Below are 19147 nucleotides of genomic sequence, written 5' to 3' on the forward strand. Positions count from 1 at the left end.
GAAAAGCAGCGCTCTGATTGGTTGATTCCCCTCGCTTTGGTATGCTGCCTTTAAAGACTGTTGGAAATATGAGAGATAGTACTTGAACGCACGTCAAGTGGTCAACAAATAGAAAATGCATACTGGAAATCCCTCGATTTTCTATCAGTAGTGAGTGTGTATAGTCTTTGGCGCATTCATGAGGTGACTTCCACCAAATAAATGTCATATAAGGAACAGAAACTTATCTCAACTTCCACTTTAATGCGAAAAAAACCATTTCTAATTTCCAACCTTCTGAGCAGGAGCTTTTGGGGAATACTTGAAGGCAGCATCAGTCTCTGTCATTTCACTTCCCCTCTCCAGCATCCCCACACGACACAGGTCGCACAAGCGACAGTAGCATTGTATATGTTTGTGAAGGAGTGACCATCTGACACCATGACCATTAGAAACACTCTCCAGGACCATGGGCAGAGATACCGACCACGGATGGCTTGTCTCAAGAAGGTAGGCTATCCCTTTTACTTCAAAGATGATGAACACAGCCCTGTTCAGTCTTGTAAACTATACCTGCAAATGCACCTATACATAGGTCCCCCAAATTAATTATTCAACGCAATATTTGGGAACTACTGGTCTGCAGTATGTATCCTCATTAACCCTGACTGTATTGGCATTTTCTTTTATAAACTGCGTTAGACTAGAAAAACTATCTGTATTCTCCACAGGTTCTTACAGGAATCTTACAGGTGCCATTTGGCATGCTTCGAGAAAATGTAACAGACATCAAATATGCCATGTTTTTATTATGCATCTGAATTGTCATAACCCAATTTTTCAGATTACGTGGGAAAAACATATAAAAAATAACTAAGCATTAAAAAGTGCATGCAGCAGAATGACAAGACATCAACATAAACAAATGTCATCTTGCACTCTATCAGCCTGTCACACTAAATGTTACACTGTGTTTTGTTGCAACCTTTTCACAGTGATAAGGTCACTCATTTTAATAAGCATTAAGCCTGGATAAGTATCAGTGCTTCATCTACACCAACCACCCGCTGGAGAGGAGTTAATCCATGAATTGGACAACAACAGTGTGGCCAGAGCCTGGATCCATTCATCGTCTCACATTTTATCCACTTTAGAAGCTGCATATTAAGCACAGTAACTTATCTTTTTGGTATTTGGAAAAGAGTCTAGGAAATAATGAAGACAAAAGCTCTTTCACTAGAATATTATCTTCGTCTATTGATCCCAGATGCAGCACTCACAATGTCCTGCTCTCCAGGGGAATGCTAACTAATTTCAGCGAGAACTTTGTGCTTTTAGTCCATGAAAGCCCACTTTGGTCCGGCACAGGCTGCGGCTTATAGCCTCTCCAGGATGACTTCAAAGCACTGAGCCACTTCAAACAGGCCCGGGAGTCAGCCTCCTATACACTGTCACACACAGACAGACACACTCTCATACAAATTACATGAATGTACTGCATGATTTCTTGCTTTCCAGCTCTCATCAGAGCGGTGGGAGCTTTGGGATCAGATGATATGATAACTTAAAAAAATTGTTTAGAGGGCAGTGACTCATCGCAAACCTCCCACACACGGCAAACAAAAGCCATTCGATCAGGGCATAAACAAGCCTCTCATCTCACTGCTCCCCTTGTTTAATTGCAGCGTAAAAGGTTCTGACTTAATTGTAATGTCGTTTTTGTAATAGCAAGGTTGAGTGATAAGAGGCATTCATTACAAGCAAGCTTTATTATCTCAGGGAGGACAATTTGCCACTGAGTTTTAAATCAATGAGAGGCAATTAGATCCCATTTTTCTGAATCTTTTATTGAACTGAAAACAGGTTAACAGGGTTGATGATTATGAAGATGATAATCATTATCGCCTTCATTTTGTCCTAGACCGGTGCCATAGGGACGGACATTTACATTTCCTATGTCTGCCCTGTACAGTTTCAGATGTGAAAACAATTCACATGTTCAATATTAGAAGTAGGCTATTGTTTTAATGTTGCATTTCTTTCTTTTTCCCCCCGGTTTGAACAGCCTGAGTTTTGATGATTACTAATTAATGATGATTTTATAACAATCATGTAAGTGGGCGGCTGTAGGGACTTGGCTTGGCTTCGTAACCATGGGTCGCCACTTCAAGTCCCAAGCAGAACAAATACATCTGGAGTGTGGTCTGATAGCTGGAGAGGGGCCAGTGTACCTCCTGGGCACTGCCGAGGTGCCCTTAAGCAAGGCACATAAATCCCGATTGCTCTGTATTAGGCATTTGAGCAACTATATTCCAAAGCAGGTGTGTATTCACCCTGTACTGTTTATGTAATCCAACAAAAAAAAAGAGTGGAAAACGGAATTTCCCCTATCAATATGGGTGCATCTTCAAAACACGTAAACATCCGCTAACTTAAACACATAAACAATGTGAGCATTTTGTTTAACAAAAAGAACAGTAAGTGGTTGTCAGTAAAAGCGTCAAAATTTGCCACCATCGATCATGTTGATAAATAGAATGCTCCCATAAAAACGCTATATATTGTATATCAATAAATTATCAAAGGGCCGAAACTGATCGTGTTAAAGGGCCGGAAACACGTCTAACCTGCTTTTTTACCCACAAATTCCAGCATTTACTGTACTATTTTTCTCCTCATAACAGCTGCCCCCACAACCTGTTGTCAAAGCAACCTGTTGGCATGGTGACCCCTTCCCCCTCAACTCACAATCAGTTGTCATAGTAACATCCTCTCACCCCTATAATGATAAAATCATATAAATTTGCAGTCGGAGAAGGTGCTGCTGGAGATGCAGGACCCCAAAACAGGGCTGAAGTCCCAGCCCCAGAGACTGGTTATCACAACAATACCACACGCTATCACTGGTAAACGGCACACACACACACACACTCACACACACTCACACTCACACTCACACTCACTCACACACACACACATATATATAATATATACACACACACTTAGGGATGATTGCCCATACGCAGCAGCACATACTTGGTATTATTCAGCAGCCGGCTGATTGTGCCTGCATAGTCTCACTGGAGGATACCGGAGCTTCAGGCTCAAAACTCAAGAGCTACAGATTTAATCTCCATGACAACCGCCGAGTGAGGGAGAGGGAAAAGTAGGAGGTGAAGGAGGAGGATGATGATTGAGTGGACGAGAGGAAAAAGAGCAAGTAACAGAAACGTGAACAAGAGAAAAACAGAGAGTGAGGAGGAGGAGGAGGAGGAGGAGGAGGAGGAGGAGGAGGAGAGAGGAAACCTCGACTTTTACGTCATTTGCTTTGAGTCCAGGCAGCAGCTGAAGGAATGAAAACATGAAAAACATCTTCTCCTCTTTTTGACTTGACTTTTCTTTTCTGTCTCTCCTCTTATATTTTCTCCATTTCCTCTCCTGTCCTTTGTTCACAACCCTCTCCTCTTATCTCGTCCAATTTATTTCTCTCCTTCTCTCCTCTTCCTTTCTTTGCTCTCTTTCCCTTTTTTCTTCTCTTTTCTAATTTCATGTCCTTCCATATCCTCACATTTTCTCCCATCTCTCTCACCTTCCCTTTTTCTCTCCTCATTCCTCTCCTTTTCTCTTTTACTCCCCTCCTCTTCCCTAACCTGTCCTTCATTTCCTATTATCTCTATTCCGTTCCTTTCATTCCCTTCTCTCTATTTAATTTCCTTTCCTTTCATTTTATTTTTTGTCCTTTTATTCCCTCTCCTCTTTTCCTCTCCTCATTGCTTTCCTTAATTTCCCCCCCCTCTTTTTCTCCTTTACTCTCATTTTATTTCCGGTCTCTCCTCTTTCCTTGTCTCTCGTCTCCTTGTTGTTTCTTGCTGTGCTCCCTCCTCCACAGAGCTGAGGCTGACAGGCTATATACAGATGAAGTCAGTGTTGTTGTATCAGAGGTCTGGCATTTAGAAGCCCACCTACCTCTCCACACACACAAACAACACTCATGTCTCGATGTTTGCTGTCAGAGCTTCCAGTGAATATTTTCTGCCTTATAATTTCCATCTTTCTTTCCCAGGTGAAGACATAATTGCGTGGTTAGCTGACAGATTCCAAGTAGACACTCAAGGTAGATGTGACGCCATCGATTGTATTCATATGAGGTATATGGAGTACCAGCTAAACGTGTGTTTTTTATGTTAAATTCCTGCTCGTCTCTCCGTCTGTTGTCAGAGGCCAGGAGTTTCGGCTCTATGCTGGTAGCATTGGGATACATCTACCCTCTACAAGACCACAAACGCTTAGTGATCAAACCGGATGCGTCCCTCTATCGCTTCCAGGTAAACCCATAAGCCTCCGAACCAACAAAGCTATATTGTGCAGCCACTTTTTCTCTGATTTTAAAGCAACTGTTAATACTGCCATGTTTTTACAAGTGGGTGCCTGTTTTTGTTTATGTCGTGCATTCACAAGTGGATTCACAGCAGTTGGTGTCTTATGAGAAAGGAAGTGAATTCCACAAATGTTTTAAAAACTCCACAGCGAACCTTTTTAACTAAAAGTAAAGCTGTGCACATCCATTCTAAATCTAGTTTTAAAATACTTATTTTGGTACTATTGTTTTGATGCTATAATATATACAGTTATGATGTTATTTTCATACATTCAAATACAAACCAATGGGCAGTTTTTATTTGGTCAAAGTGCTAGGATTTCATCTAGTCAATCAAAGCTGAATGCTGATGAAAACACACATTAGTGAATATGTGTTGGCTTTAAATGTGCTCTATAACTAATTTGATGCTACAAGTAAGTAAGTCTATGTTTGACCACAGTACATTTTTCATTGCTGCCTTTAGCTTAAGCACACAGACGTTTCATAGGAGAAAAACACGAGTGAAACTAAATGTTATTTCCATTATTGATTAATCTGTTGAATATTTTGTTTGATAATAGTTGTACAGTCTATTAAAAAATAATCTCAAAAGTCCATATCACAATGTCCAAGAGCCTAAAGTGATGTCCTGTCCTACTATCAGGCCAAAACTGATATTTATATAAAATATATCTTATCTTTATTGATATTAAAGAGAGAACAATTAAGCTTAATTGAGAACAGAGGTAATTCTCAAACTTTATTTACAATTTGTGGTAAAAGTGTAGTTCACAAAATGTGGAAACTGCTGCTCGGCAAATTAAAGAGTTTACCATTAGAGGATAGAAGAGGCAGAAGCAAAGAAAAGGGTTTCAATTTTACGATTTAAAACCTCACATTTGTCTGCTTTTGGTTTCCTGAGCACTTACAATTAAACCCCTCCTGTTGGTTCTAGTCTGTATAACAAACAAATCACAATAATATATCTGACATTTGTCCGTTCCAGACCCCGTACTTCTGGCCCACACAGCAGTGGCCTGTTGAGGATACAGATTATGGTGAGTGAAACAGAAACACATTTGATCTCACCTCCTGTTACCAACTCTTACACATTCCTTTTAATCATTGAAGCAATCTACCTGGCGAAAAGAAACATACGTAAGAAAGGAATCCTGGAGATGCACGAGCAGGTGAGAACGACAGTAAATGAGAGTCATTTATTCTTCCCACTGGCATTTTCTCACGTGTTATTTCATATCCCCATCAGGAACACTATAACCGTCTTCACAAGTGGATGAATCATAAATGGGATTTTATAGTGATGCAAGCTAAAGAACAGTACAGGTAGGTGTGTGAGAAACTCAAAGACGTCACTCAGTTTTCAGAAACCAAGTATCAAGATGCTCAACGTTTGTGTTTGATTTTTAAGGGCTGCGAAGGAGAGGAAGAAACCGGACCGAGTGGTGTTCGACTGCCAGGAGAGAGCCTACTGGGTGGTTCACAGACCACCGGTGAGCGCACACACACACACACACACACACACACACACACACACACACACACACACACACACACACACACACACACACACACACACACACACACACACACACACACACACACACACACACACACACACACACACACACACACACAGAGAGATAGTTATCAGACATGTACTGCACACAGGATACAGCTTCATGTATGGCAGCAGACTGAGACGTCTGGAAATAAATTGTCTATACTTCCTAGGGTATCTCATTATCTCTACCCATGATGCCTCATTATCATTACTTGTCCAGTCAGAGGAAAAGGGCACCGCTGATGAATTTTTCACACTGCGTAATGGGAATGTGGCGCAGCGTTTTGCACCTTGTGCTTGGGGCACGCTGAGTCTGAGATTCGCCCTGTTTCATGATTACTGACTAGGCTAGGACGCTTATCTTCTACCCATGAGTCAGTGAGCTCTTAGTAATTTAATATCCCACTATCAACTGACATGGTTCGGCTGTATTGCGTAATCCTGAGGCTAAGGCGTTTATAATTTAAGTGAAATTGTGTTTATATGTTGCATATTCCTGAATACATCTGTGTTTTGTCAAAGTAATTTTACGCAACATATAAGAAAAAGGCCATGAGCATTCGGTTGTTTGCACTGTACTTAATAAGCACTTAAACAACAAAATTGAAGCATAAGTAGTGGCGAGTCATGATGTCGGTTAATTTATCATTGGCATATTTAATATCACCAACACAGCACTTATTTAAAAGAAAATGAACGTTATAGTCTCTTTGCCTGTATTTCGCAGAATGTTAAAGAACACCTGGAGCAAATGCAAGGACTCCAGTTTTCATTGAAACTAAATCATGATTCTTTTGTTAACTAAATGCCAAATTAACCAGAACAAAGATCCAATTACCTCCTTAAATTACCATATGAGAGGTTGCTGACAGGCAAAGTAGCAATTATTTTGTCATTCATTTGGTGTTTAATTAAGTTAGCCCAATACCTAACTTATTTAGGTATTTAGCCTAGCAGAGCATTTTACAGATACAGACATGGAAGTATTATCGATGTTAACACTTTTTCTTGAGATGCATTATTAGATAAGAGCACTTATTATACATTTATTTTGGGGAACAAAACAGCATACATTTTCAATTGCATACAAATCAGGATGTATGTTACACTTTTTTTCCTACTTGACATTTACATACTGTACACAGAGGCATCCTGCTGTTACATTTGATTACAAGTCATATATATTTAAAGCCTCAGCTGGAAACCAACCGATTACTTTAAGTTATGCATGTGCAACAGTAATTTCATAAATCACATTTTACACGTGACTGGCCTCTTGTTGTCTCACACAGTCAGGGGAAGTGTGACACATTAGCATCCTGTGATTAGCATTATAAAACAGCCATCTGTTATAATAATGAGCCCTTTGTTTAACACACATTGTGATATCATTTATTTGTTGTTAATTTGTTTCTGTGTAGCCGGGGACAGTGAGTGCAATGGACTACGGTCTGGATCGACAAATAGATCCGAACTCAGATGAGGTAACAGGTGAGTCTCTCTGTGACCTGCATGAACATAACTCCTGCCAATCAGCTTATATTCAGTAAGAGGCTTTGATGCATGGATCCAGGTGCAGTAAAGCATGCTGCTCTCCTCTTTCCTTTCCATGTCTGCTGTTTCCATCATTTAACTAATCTTACTAATCCTATCTAACTAAAACTAACCCTTCCCCTCTTCTTTTCTTCTCTTTTCTTCTGCAGGACTTTTCCCATGGCTCTCTTTGTGATTCAGACTTGTTTTGAGCACTGGTTATGAACACACACACACACACACACACACACACACACACACACACACACACACACACACACACACACACACACACACACACACACACACACACACACACACACACACACACACACACACACACACACACACACACACACACACACACACACACACACACACACACACACACAACCCCCATGTTTGTACTTTAAACACTACATTCCTTTTCCCTAACCTTGACTCTCCAACCTAAGCATAACACTTAAAGGGGCCCTGTTATGCTCTTTTTCAGGTGTCATGTACTCTATGTGTTTTGTGGCTCTACTGTGACATGTTTACATCTTTTGAAGTCAAAAAGCTCTTTATTTTTCTCATACTTCCTGTGCTGCAGCACCTCTTTTCCCTCTCTGTCTGAAACCAGAGCCCAGTCTGCTCTGATTGGTTAGTTGGCTTTCTCTGTTGTGATTGGTCAACCGCTTAGAGATTTTCCGGCCCTTAGCCTATCACTTAGAATTTGTTGGAGCGCTACCTAATAGTCATATTAGGTGGCAGGCTGTTGCAAGCAGCCCCCTTTGTGATTATACTTTTTTGTCTTTTTACTAATTTATTTTCTTATTTTGTCTTTTTCTTTCACCAATTTATTTTACATTTTAGTTCTGTTTTCTTACATTTTTTGAGATGTTTATATTTTAAATTGTTTTATTTTCTACTCCATTTCTAATTATGTGCAATGCCTGGATTTGAACTCTGCTGTGACTAAAACATTTCCCAATTTGGGATCAATAAAGTATATCTTATCTTTATCTTATCTTATAACACACTACAGGAAAGGGAAACCCCAAAAAGCACAATAGGGCCTCTTTAATGTAACAGTATTTTATTAAAAACCTTTTGCAATGTTTCTTTCCTCATCTTCGCAGCAATGTTTTATTTAGGAGTCTAGGAGTTTGTACACTTTTTGTAAAAGTTAAATGAATTATTATCAATAAATAACTAAGAGACGCATAATTACACAAAAAAAAACTTGAACTTAATTCCAACCGTAGTTGGAAAACTGTGTTGCTACTATCATCACAGATAAATATCTGAAGGAATTCTCGGCAATCAATTTGCACTGTGGGTTCTGGAGTTGACAAAGAAGAAGAATCAATGAAATAAAAAAGACATACTGCAGATTCTTCTACCATCGAGTTTTGCTACTTGTTTTTACTTTCCTCAGACATTCTGACAATGATATTGAGTTATAGGATTGCAAGGTTAAATCAATGGCTTACCCTTTTAACCATTAAACCAAGTGTCAACTATTTAAAAAGCCCTTTAAAAAATGAAACCATGTTCACAAACATTCAAAAAGCCAAATACATACATTTTTGTAGATTGTGTGTTTCGCGATGACCTGTTTTATTTAATGTAACATCTATTCTGTCTTCCCTAGGCAGTTACACCCGACTTCTACGAGAGAATTGTGAGTGAAGATGTATTGTATTGACTCTTTCTCTGACATTTCCAACATTTGTCCCCTGAGCCTGTTTCCTCTCCGCTAACAGTTGTGTTAAGCGCTAGTGATCCATAGACAGAACTGTTCTCCTGACATGTTTATAGCTGTCATCTCTCCTCCGCCTCACTGTAGATGATCTTTACGCAGCAGTCCATCATGAGGCCCAGAGTGAAGTCATCAGTGTCTATTGGCGCGTAAGCTGCTCCTCATATTCTAAATCTGTCTGTGACAAGCCTGTCTGTCTCTTTAGATTGATCACATCTACATTTTTCATTGCCAAAACTACACTGTAGCTATAGTGACAACACAACCAAATGAACCCTTGAACCAGCCTGGTTAGGAACAAAAGGGGAGAAGGCAGTGATTCATTAATGCAAATTATGACTTAGAAGTGTCTCTCATCTCTCAGCCTGGTATAAGTGTCACTGTAGCTTTCTGAAACCACATCCATCGCTCTCCCAAACTTCATCTTCACCTTGTCTTTACCTCCCTCCTCTTCTTTTTCTCATGTTCGTCTTTCTCCTGTTTCTCTGTACTTTCCCTCCCAGTTGGAGCAAAATTCTAAGAAGCGTGTTTGTGTGTGTTTCAAAATAGCTCTCCACTGACTGACCTGATGAAGAAGATGTAGATCACAGATGATATAGAGACAGAATCTGTGTGTTCAGTGACTTTTTATAGATAGATAGGTACTTTATTGATCCCAATTTGGGAAATGTTTGCGTTGCAGGAGTTATCATGTTATCATGTTATAGGCGTGTAACAAGCACTTTGTAAATTGGATTATTAGAGACTGTAAAATCCTCAAAATCAGTTGTTTTTAATGATTGAAAATGGCCAGCAGGAAAATACATTGTAATAGATAATCATGGAATTTATCGTTGGTGTTCTTCATATCTTTAAGATATTTATTCACATTTGTAACCATTGTGTATCTTAAAAAATGGACTCTGATATCCTTAGAGGACAACGTTTCTGTGTAAAAAAAACAACCTGCCACAGAATGAATGATTCATATATATTTCTTTAGAGTTCACAAGAGGGATTTTTTAAACCAACTGCAGTCTTGATCATAAGTAGCAACATTGCATTACATTTCCCGAAATGTTAACCCTTAAAATCCCTTTGTTGTTTAAATCATGCCACTGTAGCTTTTTCTGAAAAATAAAAATAATAATAATTAGCAAAAACTTTAAAAGGGTTCAGTCATCCTGCTATCAATAAAATCAAGCCCAAAACATACATTTCCTGTGCTGGTTATGCATTTTTCACTTTCTCTGGTCACTAATTTACCTCATAAACGAGCCACATCCCACTCTTGTGCCTTACACACATATTTGGCCAACATTTAGTGGTGTGATCAACAACATTTTTCACCAACAATAGCACTAATTTACTGTTCATGATACATTAAAAACACTACATTTCCCTCTGTTCTTGCAGATTGGTGAAATACTGTGCCACCTACAACAACCACGACCCTTTCCTCTCCAATTGTCTTCCCAGCAACCCCTGGATCACCAATGATGTCACGTTCTGGACCTTGAACATGCCTTGGTGAGTCATCTGAGGACCTATACGTTATCTATATTCAGAGAACATTTGGAATAACTTGTTAGTTTACGTTGATTTTATTTGTGATTGTAACAGTGTGGAAATACCAACTAAGATGCGTGTGGAGCGATGGACGTTCAGCTTCGCAGAGCTGCTGTCAGACACCCGAGGACGAGATGACTTCAGACTCTTCCTGAAGAAAGAATTCAGCGGTACGATTTATATTTATTATTGCCATATCCCTGCACTGTAGATCCATTTTTGGTCACACAATGTTAATATTGAAACAATTCCAAGGGACTAATATAGTTTTCATTTTTATTGTTTTCTTTTCTGTACCACCTTAGGTGAGAACTTGGCATTCTGGGAAGCTTGCGAAGATCTAAAGTGGGGCAAAGCTGCGTCGATTAAAGAGAAAGCAGAGCATATCTACAAGTAATGTCTTAAGTAATTCTCTGTGTAGAATATTTAAGTGATGAGTTTTGATAGAAGTCGTTGATAAAGCAGGCACAATAGGCGACTGATAATCTATTTTTTACAGTTTTTTTATATTAATTATTTGACCCTCTATGTTTTTTGTAGTTGTTTAATTAGCTCTTTTTACTGCACTGTTGGTTTACAGTTGTATTATTATGCTGCTGTGTTTATTGTATCGTTGTAACTCTGGCACAACAATTTCCTTCGGGATAAAGTCCTATCTTATCTTATCTATCTCTCTTATTCATGATTTCATTCTAATCCATCAATTTTGCGGTTGTGAGGATTTTCAACATTTCTCAGTTTTATATCATCTACTGAATATCTCATTACTTTTTCTTAACATTTCTTTGGAATTGAATTAGCACAAGTACCTCAAAGGTGTATTTCACATGCAGATCTTGAGTAAATGTACTGGGTTACAGTCCACTGATGCTTGGTTTTGATCTGTTTCTCCCACTTTCCTGATCCCAGAACATTCCTGGCACGAGGTGCACCGCGGTGGATCAACATTGACGGCAAGACCATGGAAGTCACGGTGAAAGGTCTGAAACACCCACACAGATACGTCCTGGACCCCGCCCAAACTCACATCTACATGCTCATGAAGAAGGTCAGGAAACACATCAGTAGTTGGCACGATCGTTCCCAAGACCAGCCAACAAGTAGTCAATGATGATTCATGATGAATTTGTTTGTATTTCACAGGACTCATACGGCCGGTACCAAAAATCTCCGGTGTTTAAGGATACGGTGAAGAAGGCCATCTGTCCTGATGAGCACCGTTTCAGGTAAGTGACCGTTCTTAAAGCAGTTTATTTGGGATAAGATCTTTAAGGCATTATTCTTTTGATGTGATTATCTCGACCGTTTATTTATTTAATTTGACATTCTATTTTCAGCTTATCGTATGTTTTGCGATTTTACACATACATGTATATTTTACATGTATATAGTTTACTTATTTATGCATTTACTGGCAAATTGGTCACTTGCAACATTTCCTTGCACGGTTTTATTTCTGTTCTCTAGCACTATATTTGTATTGTATTACGTCTTATATATATTTATGTTGCATTGTTGGAGGAGCCCAGGACTTAAGATGTTCATTGCCAAAACTACACTGTAGCTATAGTGACAACACAACCAAATGAATCCTTGAACCAGCCTGATTAGGAACAAAAGGGGAGAAGAAGGCAGTGATTCATTAATGCAAATGATGACATAGAAGTGTCTCATCTCTCAGCCTGGTATAAGTGTCACTGTAGCTTTCTGAAACCACATCCATCACTCTCCAAAACTTCATCTTCACCTTGTCTTTACCTCCCTCCTCTTCTTTTTCTCATTTTTGTCTTTCTCCTGTTCCTCTGTACTTTCCCTCCCAGTGGCGCCCAGTTGGAGCAAAATTATAAGAAGCGACGGCCGAGTCTCAGCCCCATCATCCTGCGGCAGATGGAGCAGGAGCAAAGGGCCAAGATGGCCGCCAACATTGACATCACACAGGTCATGAGCAAACTCAGCAAGCAGGGCAAGGAGGCGCCCCCTCGTCCTCCTAAAAAATGAACAATCAGTGATTTTATTAAATTATAAAGAGGTATCATTAAAATAAACACTCCAGGTTCTGAATACTACTGTCTTAGTTTACTCCACCGCTCTTAATGTGTAGTATTTGATGAAAGATACTCTTTTCATTACCTGCTCAAAACAAACAGCAGACAGATTTAACAGAAGCCGTGCTGTTGTGTTAGTGCTGCAGAAAGACATTTTCTTCAAGAAAGTACATCATTAAGTTGATTTTCTTTAAAGACAGTTTTAAATATGCAGAATAGAGTAGTAGAAGCACAAATAGTAAACTTTAATAAAGCTTTTTTTAAAGGGTTAGATCACCCAAAATGTCCCACCTAACTATAATGGTATTTCACTACGCACATCGTGAAATAAAAATAAGAGGAGAAAGATTTGTTTACATTTTTCATTTTGAGAAAAATGTCAAAAATAAAGTTAGGCTATCAGTATATGCTCTTATGCTAGTGGTTGGATTTATTCTCAATATTTCAACTTTATTTTCAACATTTAAGGATAATTCTCAAAATGATGAATACAAATCTACCTCCTTAATTCCCCCCCCCCCTCATGTCCTGTCATACATATAACCGCTATAAGAGGTTAGATTTGGGGCGACTGATCCTTTACACACTCAAATCCTGTTGAGAATTTACTGACATAATTCCATTTAACTGCTATTTTGAGATGTCTTTCCATCTGTTGCATTTCTAGCCATACCAGCTGTAACTGTTGTCTGTCCTGTTGTTTTCTCATATGTCGTATTATCCATCCCCACTCGTGTATTATATCACTCACTTCTGTACTTACAATATGTTTTCTCTGTCATCAGTCATGAGCTAATAAAACATTCACAAACCACCTCATGTTTATCTGTTTGTCTTGAGTTGTCATTCATAAACTGTTTCACATAATTTCTCTGTCCTATTGGTTTTGACCTATTCTGAACATCATGATGTTTAAGTAAGTATAACACTTGTTGTAAGTTTTCCAAAATGCCATTTATTCTCTGTCTGACTTGTGTCTGTTGCCCTTTGACCTCACAGCTGTGCCGCTTCACCACTCCCGTCCCCCACCTCGCTGTCTACTCCGGCTTCACTGACTACCCCACTGCCACCGCCTCACCCTCCCTCACCTTCCTGGCCCACACCCCGGCCTGTCCGTCCCCCATCAGCGTGGCCCTGGACAGCACCTCGGTGTCTGAGCGGCGGGTGGAGGAAGCAGAGGGTGACGGGAACCCTGCGGCTCGAGCCCCGGTGGGTGGAAATGTGTCCAAGTCTCGCATGGCTCTGTCCCTGCGTCGCCTGCTGAAGGGCGGCTGCACCCCCGCCACCATGTTCGCCAGCCTGTCGCCCAAATGTCACTCAGCAGCCGGAACAAGTAGCCGCATCCAGCCCATCAGCCCGGACCAACCCAGCCAGGCTCCACCCCGACGGATTGGAAAGTGAGTGTGAGACAAAAAGTTGCACCTATAATACTGTGCACTCTATTTGATTAACTCTACAACACTATTAAAATGTGAGGATTTATCTGATATTTTAACTTCAGTAGTGCCATGAGTAGGCTATTTTACATATTTTACTACAGTAATACCACACTGTTAAAATAAAATGTTCTGAATTAAAGGGTTATTTCAAGTAAATGTACAGTTTAAAAGGGTTTGCATCATATTATACAGAATGACCCATTTTAGATGAATGTATTTTACTTTTACGGATCAAAAGAATGTTGCATTAATGTGTTCATCACTTGGTAAATATCGAGCTGAATGTAATGACCTAATACTGCAGTGTAGCTAACCTTTAATAATATAACATAACTTATTAGATCTGCAAAGTAAATAATGCTCCCAGGCAAATGTAGTGCAAAGTTTGCCTCTGAAAAGTTTACTTTACTCAAGTAACAAGTAACTATTAGTGGAATCTACTTTCCACTTATAGTTAAATTGTCCATTGACTTTCTTATTAGGTAGTAGAAGGTCTACAAATTCTACACAGTTTATCTAATGTGAATGTAAACACCCTCAAATTAAAGCTAAATGTTTGCACTTCAACGTCATACTCATTTTAACATATTAAATGTAATGGTCTGGAGTGCATCTAATACTTTCTGCCAGCAGTGTATTTGAACTGAAAATGGATATCAGACGTGTCTTACAAAGTCCTTTCTGCACCCTCTACAGTTTCTTCCAGATTAAAGTGGATATTCCCCCAGAGTGCCGTATCTACCCCATAGAGTCAGAGGACGAGGAAGAGGAGAGCAGGGCGGCCTTTCGGGGGGGAGTGGGAGCCAAAGAGATCATCTGCCCCTGGGAGAGCCTCACTACACAGAACGGGACGGGCTAGTCGGCTGCATTTACACAGGAATAAAAAAAGGGTTATTTTAATTAGTTTGAGCAGGCAGATTTTTGAGATAACAGATCTCAAACAGGACATGAAGTGGTTAAATCCCTGTGTAAATGTGGCCACATAATCACCGCCAGGCCACAACATAAACACCAAACAACATGACACAAACGGCCAATCCTGGAAACTAGAGATTGCTGTTTAGACTGAGCATAAACCTACTTAAAGGCAACCTAGTGTTTGTTTCTAGAGTTAAACACATACTGCCTGTAGGCCTGAAAGGACCCAGTGTAATGTTTGCCTCAGAATAATCCTTTACTCCAATGCCCGCACTTTTAGAACAATCACCATATTCATATATCCCCAATTTATGAGTAAATACAGTGTTTTCAGTTGTTTACCATATTAGTTTTTCCTCCAGTGCAACCCTTTCGCTTTAAGATAAGCTTGACTACCCATCATAAAAGGCTGACATTTTTATTTTTATTGTGTATTTCTTTTGCCAAGGAGCTTATATATTTCAGTTTGGTTTGGTTTGTTTGCCTGTTTGTCAGCATGATTACAGAAAACAACTGGCCCAATATTCATGAAACTCGGTGGAAGTGTAGCATGTAGCAAGGAAAACCCATTACAATTTGGAGCGGATCCAAATGAAGGGACAGATTCAGAAGTTATTTTTCGCTTTCGCTAACATTGCGATATATCATGGCCTTGAGAGACGTCTGCGCTCTTCAGGTGCCCATCTAAATATTTATTTTACTCCTCAATTATACAGGTTATTGGTGTCCTATCGCATGGCAGAGGAAGTTGTGATCAACCATATTTTGGCACATTTGTTGTTTGGAAATAGCATCTTACAAGCCAACAGACAGATAAGTGTTGGTTACTCAACATGTGTTTTTGGTGGAGTATTTCTTTTAATATAGCCTTATTGACACCAACCCTTTCTGATGTGAGCACCGGCTCAGCCAGATTTAAAGGTTGGACCCTTAGTATTGTGAGGTGCAGCTCGACTAGAGGACAACAGGGTGTACACACATCCACAAGTTATGGACTCTTGAGCTTTAGCTTTCACATTCAAACCTCGTTCTGTATTTATTAACAAACAGTAGCCTTATCCTTGCATGTACACACGCATGTACACCTAAAGATAAAAAATATAAATGAGAAGAAATATTATTTTTGTGATTGCCAAGAACCATGAATAAATGTTATATAATACAGAAAATACGATGTTTACATCTTGTAGGCAGACATATTTGATTCTGCCTGTGCACATGCCTGCTAACAATTGAATAATGATCTTTGAAGTAGAGAAGTGTTTTTGTGCTGCTCAATAGATTTAGATGCTTCATCCACATTGTACTTACCTCTTACACACATTATGTGAAAATAAATAGATGCAGTTCAGGTTAAAATGAGAGCACATGAACAGACCGTCTGCATGTTGCTTTTTTGTTACTGTAATGGGGGTCGGGTAAGAGTTTTGTATTTAGCTTCACTAATGTTTTGTAGCTGTTGTATGCTGTGCACTACTCTGAGCGAGGTTTTGGTATTTTTCTCACATATCTCCTTTGATATACAGTACAATGTGAATTTACTGTCAGAATGTATTATCTTTACAATGTTTACAGATGCAAGAATGTGAAAAGTACCTTTAATTTGTTGTATTTGATTTGTACATTCCACAGCTTGTGTGAAGTGCCTAAATAAAAGTCTTAACAAAAAAGGCTCACCTTCTTAATTAGATGCTGCCATAAAGTATCTACCTACAATAAAAAAGTAACATTTTCCAGCATATCTATATGGAAGAATAATTTTGATTTGATTTTGTTTTCAGGTTCATCTTCTGAGCTTAGTCAAGCTAAGTCACACCTAACAGTTTACATAGAGGGACTATTTACATGGAGGGACTATTTCTTTGATAGAAAGTGTTTACAATAAAATACATTTGACGCAACATTTGCAATCAATTTGAAACTATTCACAAACTGCTCTGCTAATCAATAATAACTCATGCAATACAACTATTTGTTTATCTGATATGCAATAACATTCTTCTTCATCCTCAGTATTTAGTGATGATAGTGGATGGCCACAAGGTGGCAAAATAACAACAGCGATGGAATAAGGCAACAGTTACATTACGTAATACAAGCTGCTGGCTGGGAATACAAAATACAGGTGCATTACTTCACTGAAACCTAAAATATGAAATCCGAGACAATCAGTGTTTTACATTTATCAAAATGTTTTCATAAAGGTTTTCTTACTTATAATTTAGAAAAAGTGAAATATTCTTAACCAGAGGCAGAAACAAATTTGAGGGAAATCTGGAATCTGTTCCCCTGACATCTAATTTCCACATAAACCTAACCAAGGTCAATATTTCGGTAAGTATGAGCAGGATAGTACTGCTCCAATATCCAAAAGGTAGTGCTGCAGAATACATTAAAACATAACAAAATGTGTGCTTGTAGTAAACATTATTTATGCCTACACCGAGGTTACTGATCTGAGGACGGAGCATAGCTTTGATGTGTGTGTGTGTGTGTGTGTGTGTGTGTGTGTGGTGTGTGTGTGTGTGTGTGTGTGTGTGTGTGTGTGTGTGTGTGTGTGTGTGTGTGTGTGTGTGTGTGTGTGTGTGTGTGTGTGTGTGTGTGTGTGTGTGTGTGTGTGTGTGTGTGTGTGTGTGTGTGTGTGTGTGTGTGTGTGTGTGTGTGCACGTGTTTGTGCAGAACCATCCAATTGCTATTTCGCAATACCCACACAGGGACATCGACACACAGTCCATTCATACATTAGCTCACCAAGGCAGAGGGAATTTATGCAATGCATTTAACATTCATTTGAGGTGTGCATATATTAAAATATATTTGCGTGCAAGCATCTTTTAATAAGGCCCTTGGTGTTTGGTGTTACACCTGAATGAGTTTTTCAAGAGGTATATACACACTTATCATGGCTTTTATGTTGTTGTTTTTGTTAACAGGCACACAGCCTCAGTTTGATTTGTACATTTGTCAAATATCTGTACTCTACCTTTTACGCTTTTATTTTTCTTATAACAATGGCTGGAATAACATCTGTAAAGAAGAAAACAAATTAAATTACAACTAAAATGTAAAATAAAAAGGTCTACATATCTGTTTATACACTAAGACTAAATTGATGAGTCAATACGCTTTAGAAATCACCCTTATGTTCAATTAAGCAATAGTTAAACATTTTAGTAATTACACAACCTTTTTGGCTGAGAATTAGATGAGAATATGGATACCTGCGAGGTAGTGATTGAGTCCATGGCAATTAGCTTAGCCTAACCACTAGAAGCGAAGGGAAACCACTAGCCAGTGACGTGCGGTGAGGTTCATGGCTGGTGAGGCACTGACTCACTGAGTCAGATTTACAAATATTATATTTTGACCTTAATCGAAATATTCGGTTATTTTCAAAAGCTTTTTTAGTCTGATGCTTCGATTCATTTTAAACAGACCGTTCAACAAAAGGATACCCAAAATCTAAATATTGGATTGTTCTTTCTTAGTAAGATCCCATTTTCATTACAAATGTGGTCTTACCTTGACTTGAAGATGAAGTCCATGCTATCCTTCTGGACAACAATCTCTATTACTTTTTTGTAAAAGTCCTCCTTATCTTCCTGTAGTTTCAAAAGTCTAGTTTGTTGTTACGTCTACCGTCTCTGCGTAGAATCACAGTAGCAACAAGAACCTGTGGGCTCACGTGCGCCCCCTTCAGTGCGGCAGAGGTTATGGCTGCCTCCCCTGGTGCATTTTCATTGCCGTTGAGACCAGGGAGCCTAAATATCATATATACGTGAAATAAGTTATTTAGAGACTATGGATGGCGAGGATAAATGTAATAAAGGGATCTACATACATTACATTGGTGACCTACAGTGAGATGGTAACAGGCATGCGCTTAGGGCCCGCTTTCCAGACAGTTTCTGTGGGGTGACGCATTCTGAAGTGAGGCAGATCTCATCTGTGCCTCACCCACCCCACAGTAACTGGCTTGAGCGCGCTCACAAAATAAGT

At 39.2% G+C, this 19147-nt stretch overlaps 1 protein-coding gene across 2 annotated transcripts; it reads left to right on the plus strand.

Moving 5' to 3' along the window:
• Positions 1-307: 307 nt before the first annotated feature.
• On the plus strand, positions 308-16796 carry LOC117473317 (regulator of G-protein signaling 9-like). 2 transcript variants are annotated; one of them, XM_034118858.1, is made up of 19 exons: positions 308-489; positions 2789-2885; positions 4043-4093; positions 4198-4304; positions 5346-5397; positions 5471-5529; positions 5607-5683; positions 5769-5850; positions 7343-7405; positions 9091-9120; positions 9286-9347; positions 10594-10707; positions 10801-10916; positions 11052-11139; positions 11656-11794; positions 11890-11972; positions 12567-12684; positions 13791-14188; positions 14927-16796. In XM_034118858.1, the coding sequence occupies exons 1-19, from the start codon at positions 421-423 to the stop codon at positions 15087-15089; spliced, it is 1968 nt and encodes a 655-aa protein (XP_033974749.1). In that variant the 5' UTR covers positions 308-420; the 3' UTR covers positions 15090-16796. The 2 variants fall into 2 exon arrangements, with proteins under 2 accessions (XP_033974749.1, XP_033974750.1); XM_034118859.1 differs by lacking the exons at positions 13791-14188; positions 14927-16796 and having other exon boundaries at positions 12567-13605.
• The last annotated feature ends 2351 nt before the right edge of the window (positions 16797-19147 follow it).

This window comes from Trematomus bernacchii, unplaced genomic scaffold (genome assembly GCF_902827165.1).
Source record: "Trematomus bernacchii unplaced genomic scaffold, fTreBer1.1, whole genome shotgun sequence".
NCBI lineage: Eukaryota > Metazoa > Chordata > Actinopteri > Perciformes > Nototheniidae > Trematomus > Trematomus bernacchii.

What these genes read in the sequence shown, in the direction of transcription:
- LOC117473317 (XM_034118858.1), top strand. Translation starts at nt 421, where the DNA reads ATGACCATTAGAAACACTCTCCAGGACCATGGGCAGAGATACCGACCA. An exon ending in GGGTGGTTCACAGACCACCG is followed by an intron (nt 5,851 to 7,342) that starts GTGAGCGCACAC and finishes GTTTCTGTGTAG; the next exon opens with CCGGGGACAGTGAGTGCAAT. An exon ending in CCGACTTCTACGAGAGAATT is followed by an intron (nt 9,121 to 9,285) that starts GTGAGTGAAGAT and finishes GCCTCACTGTAG; the next exon opens with ATGATCTTTACGCAGCAGTC.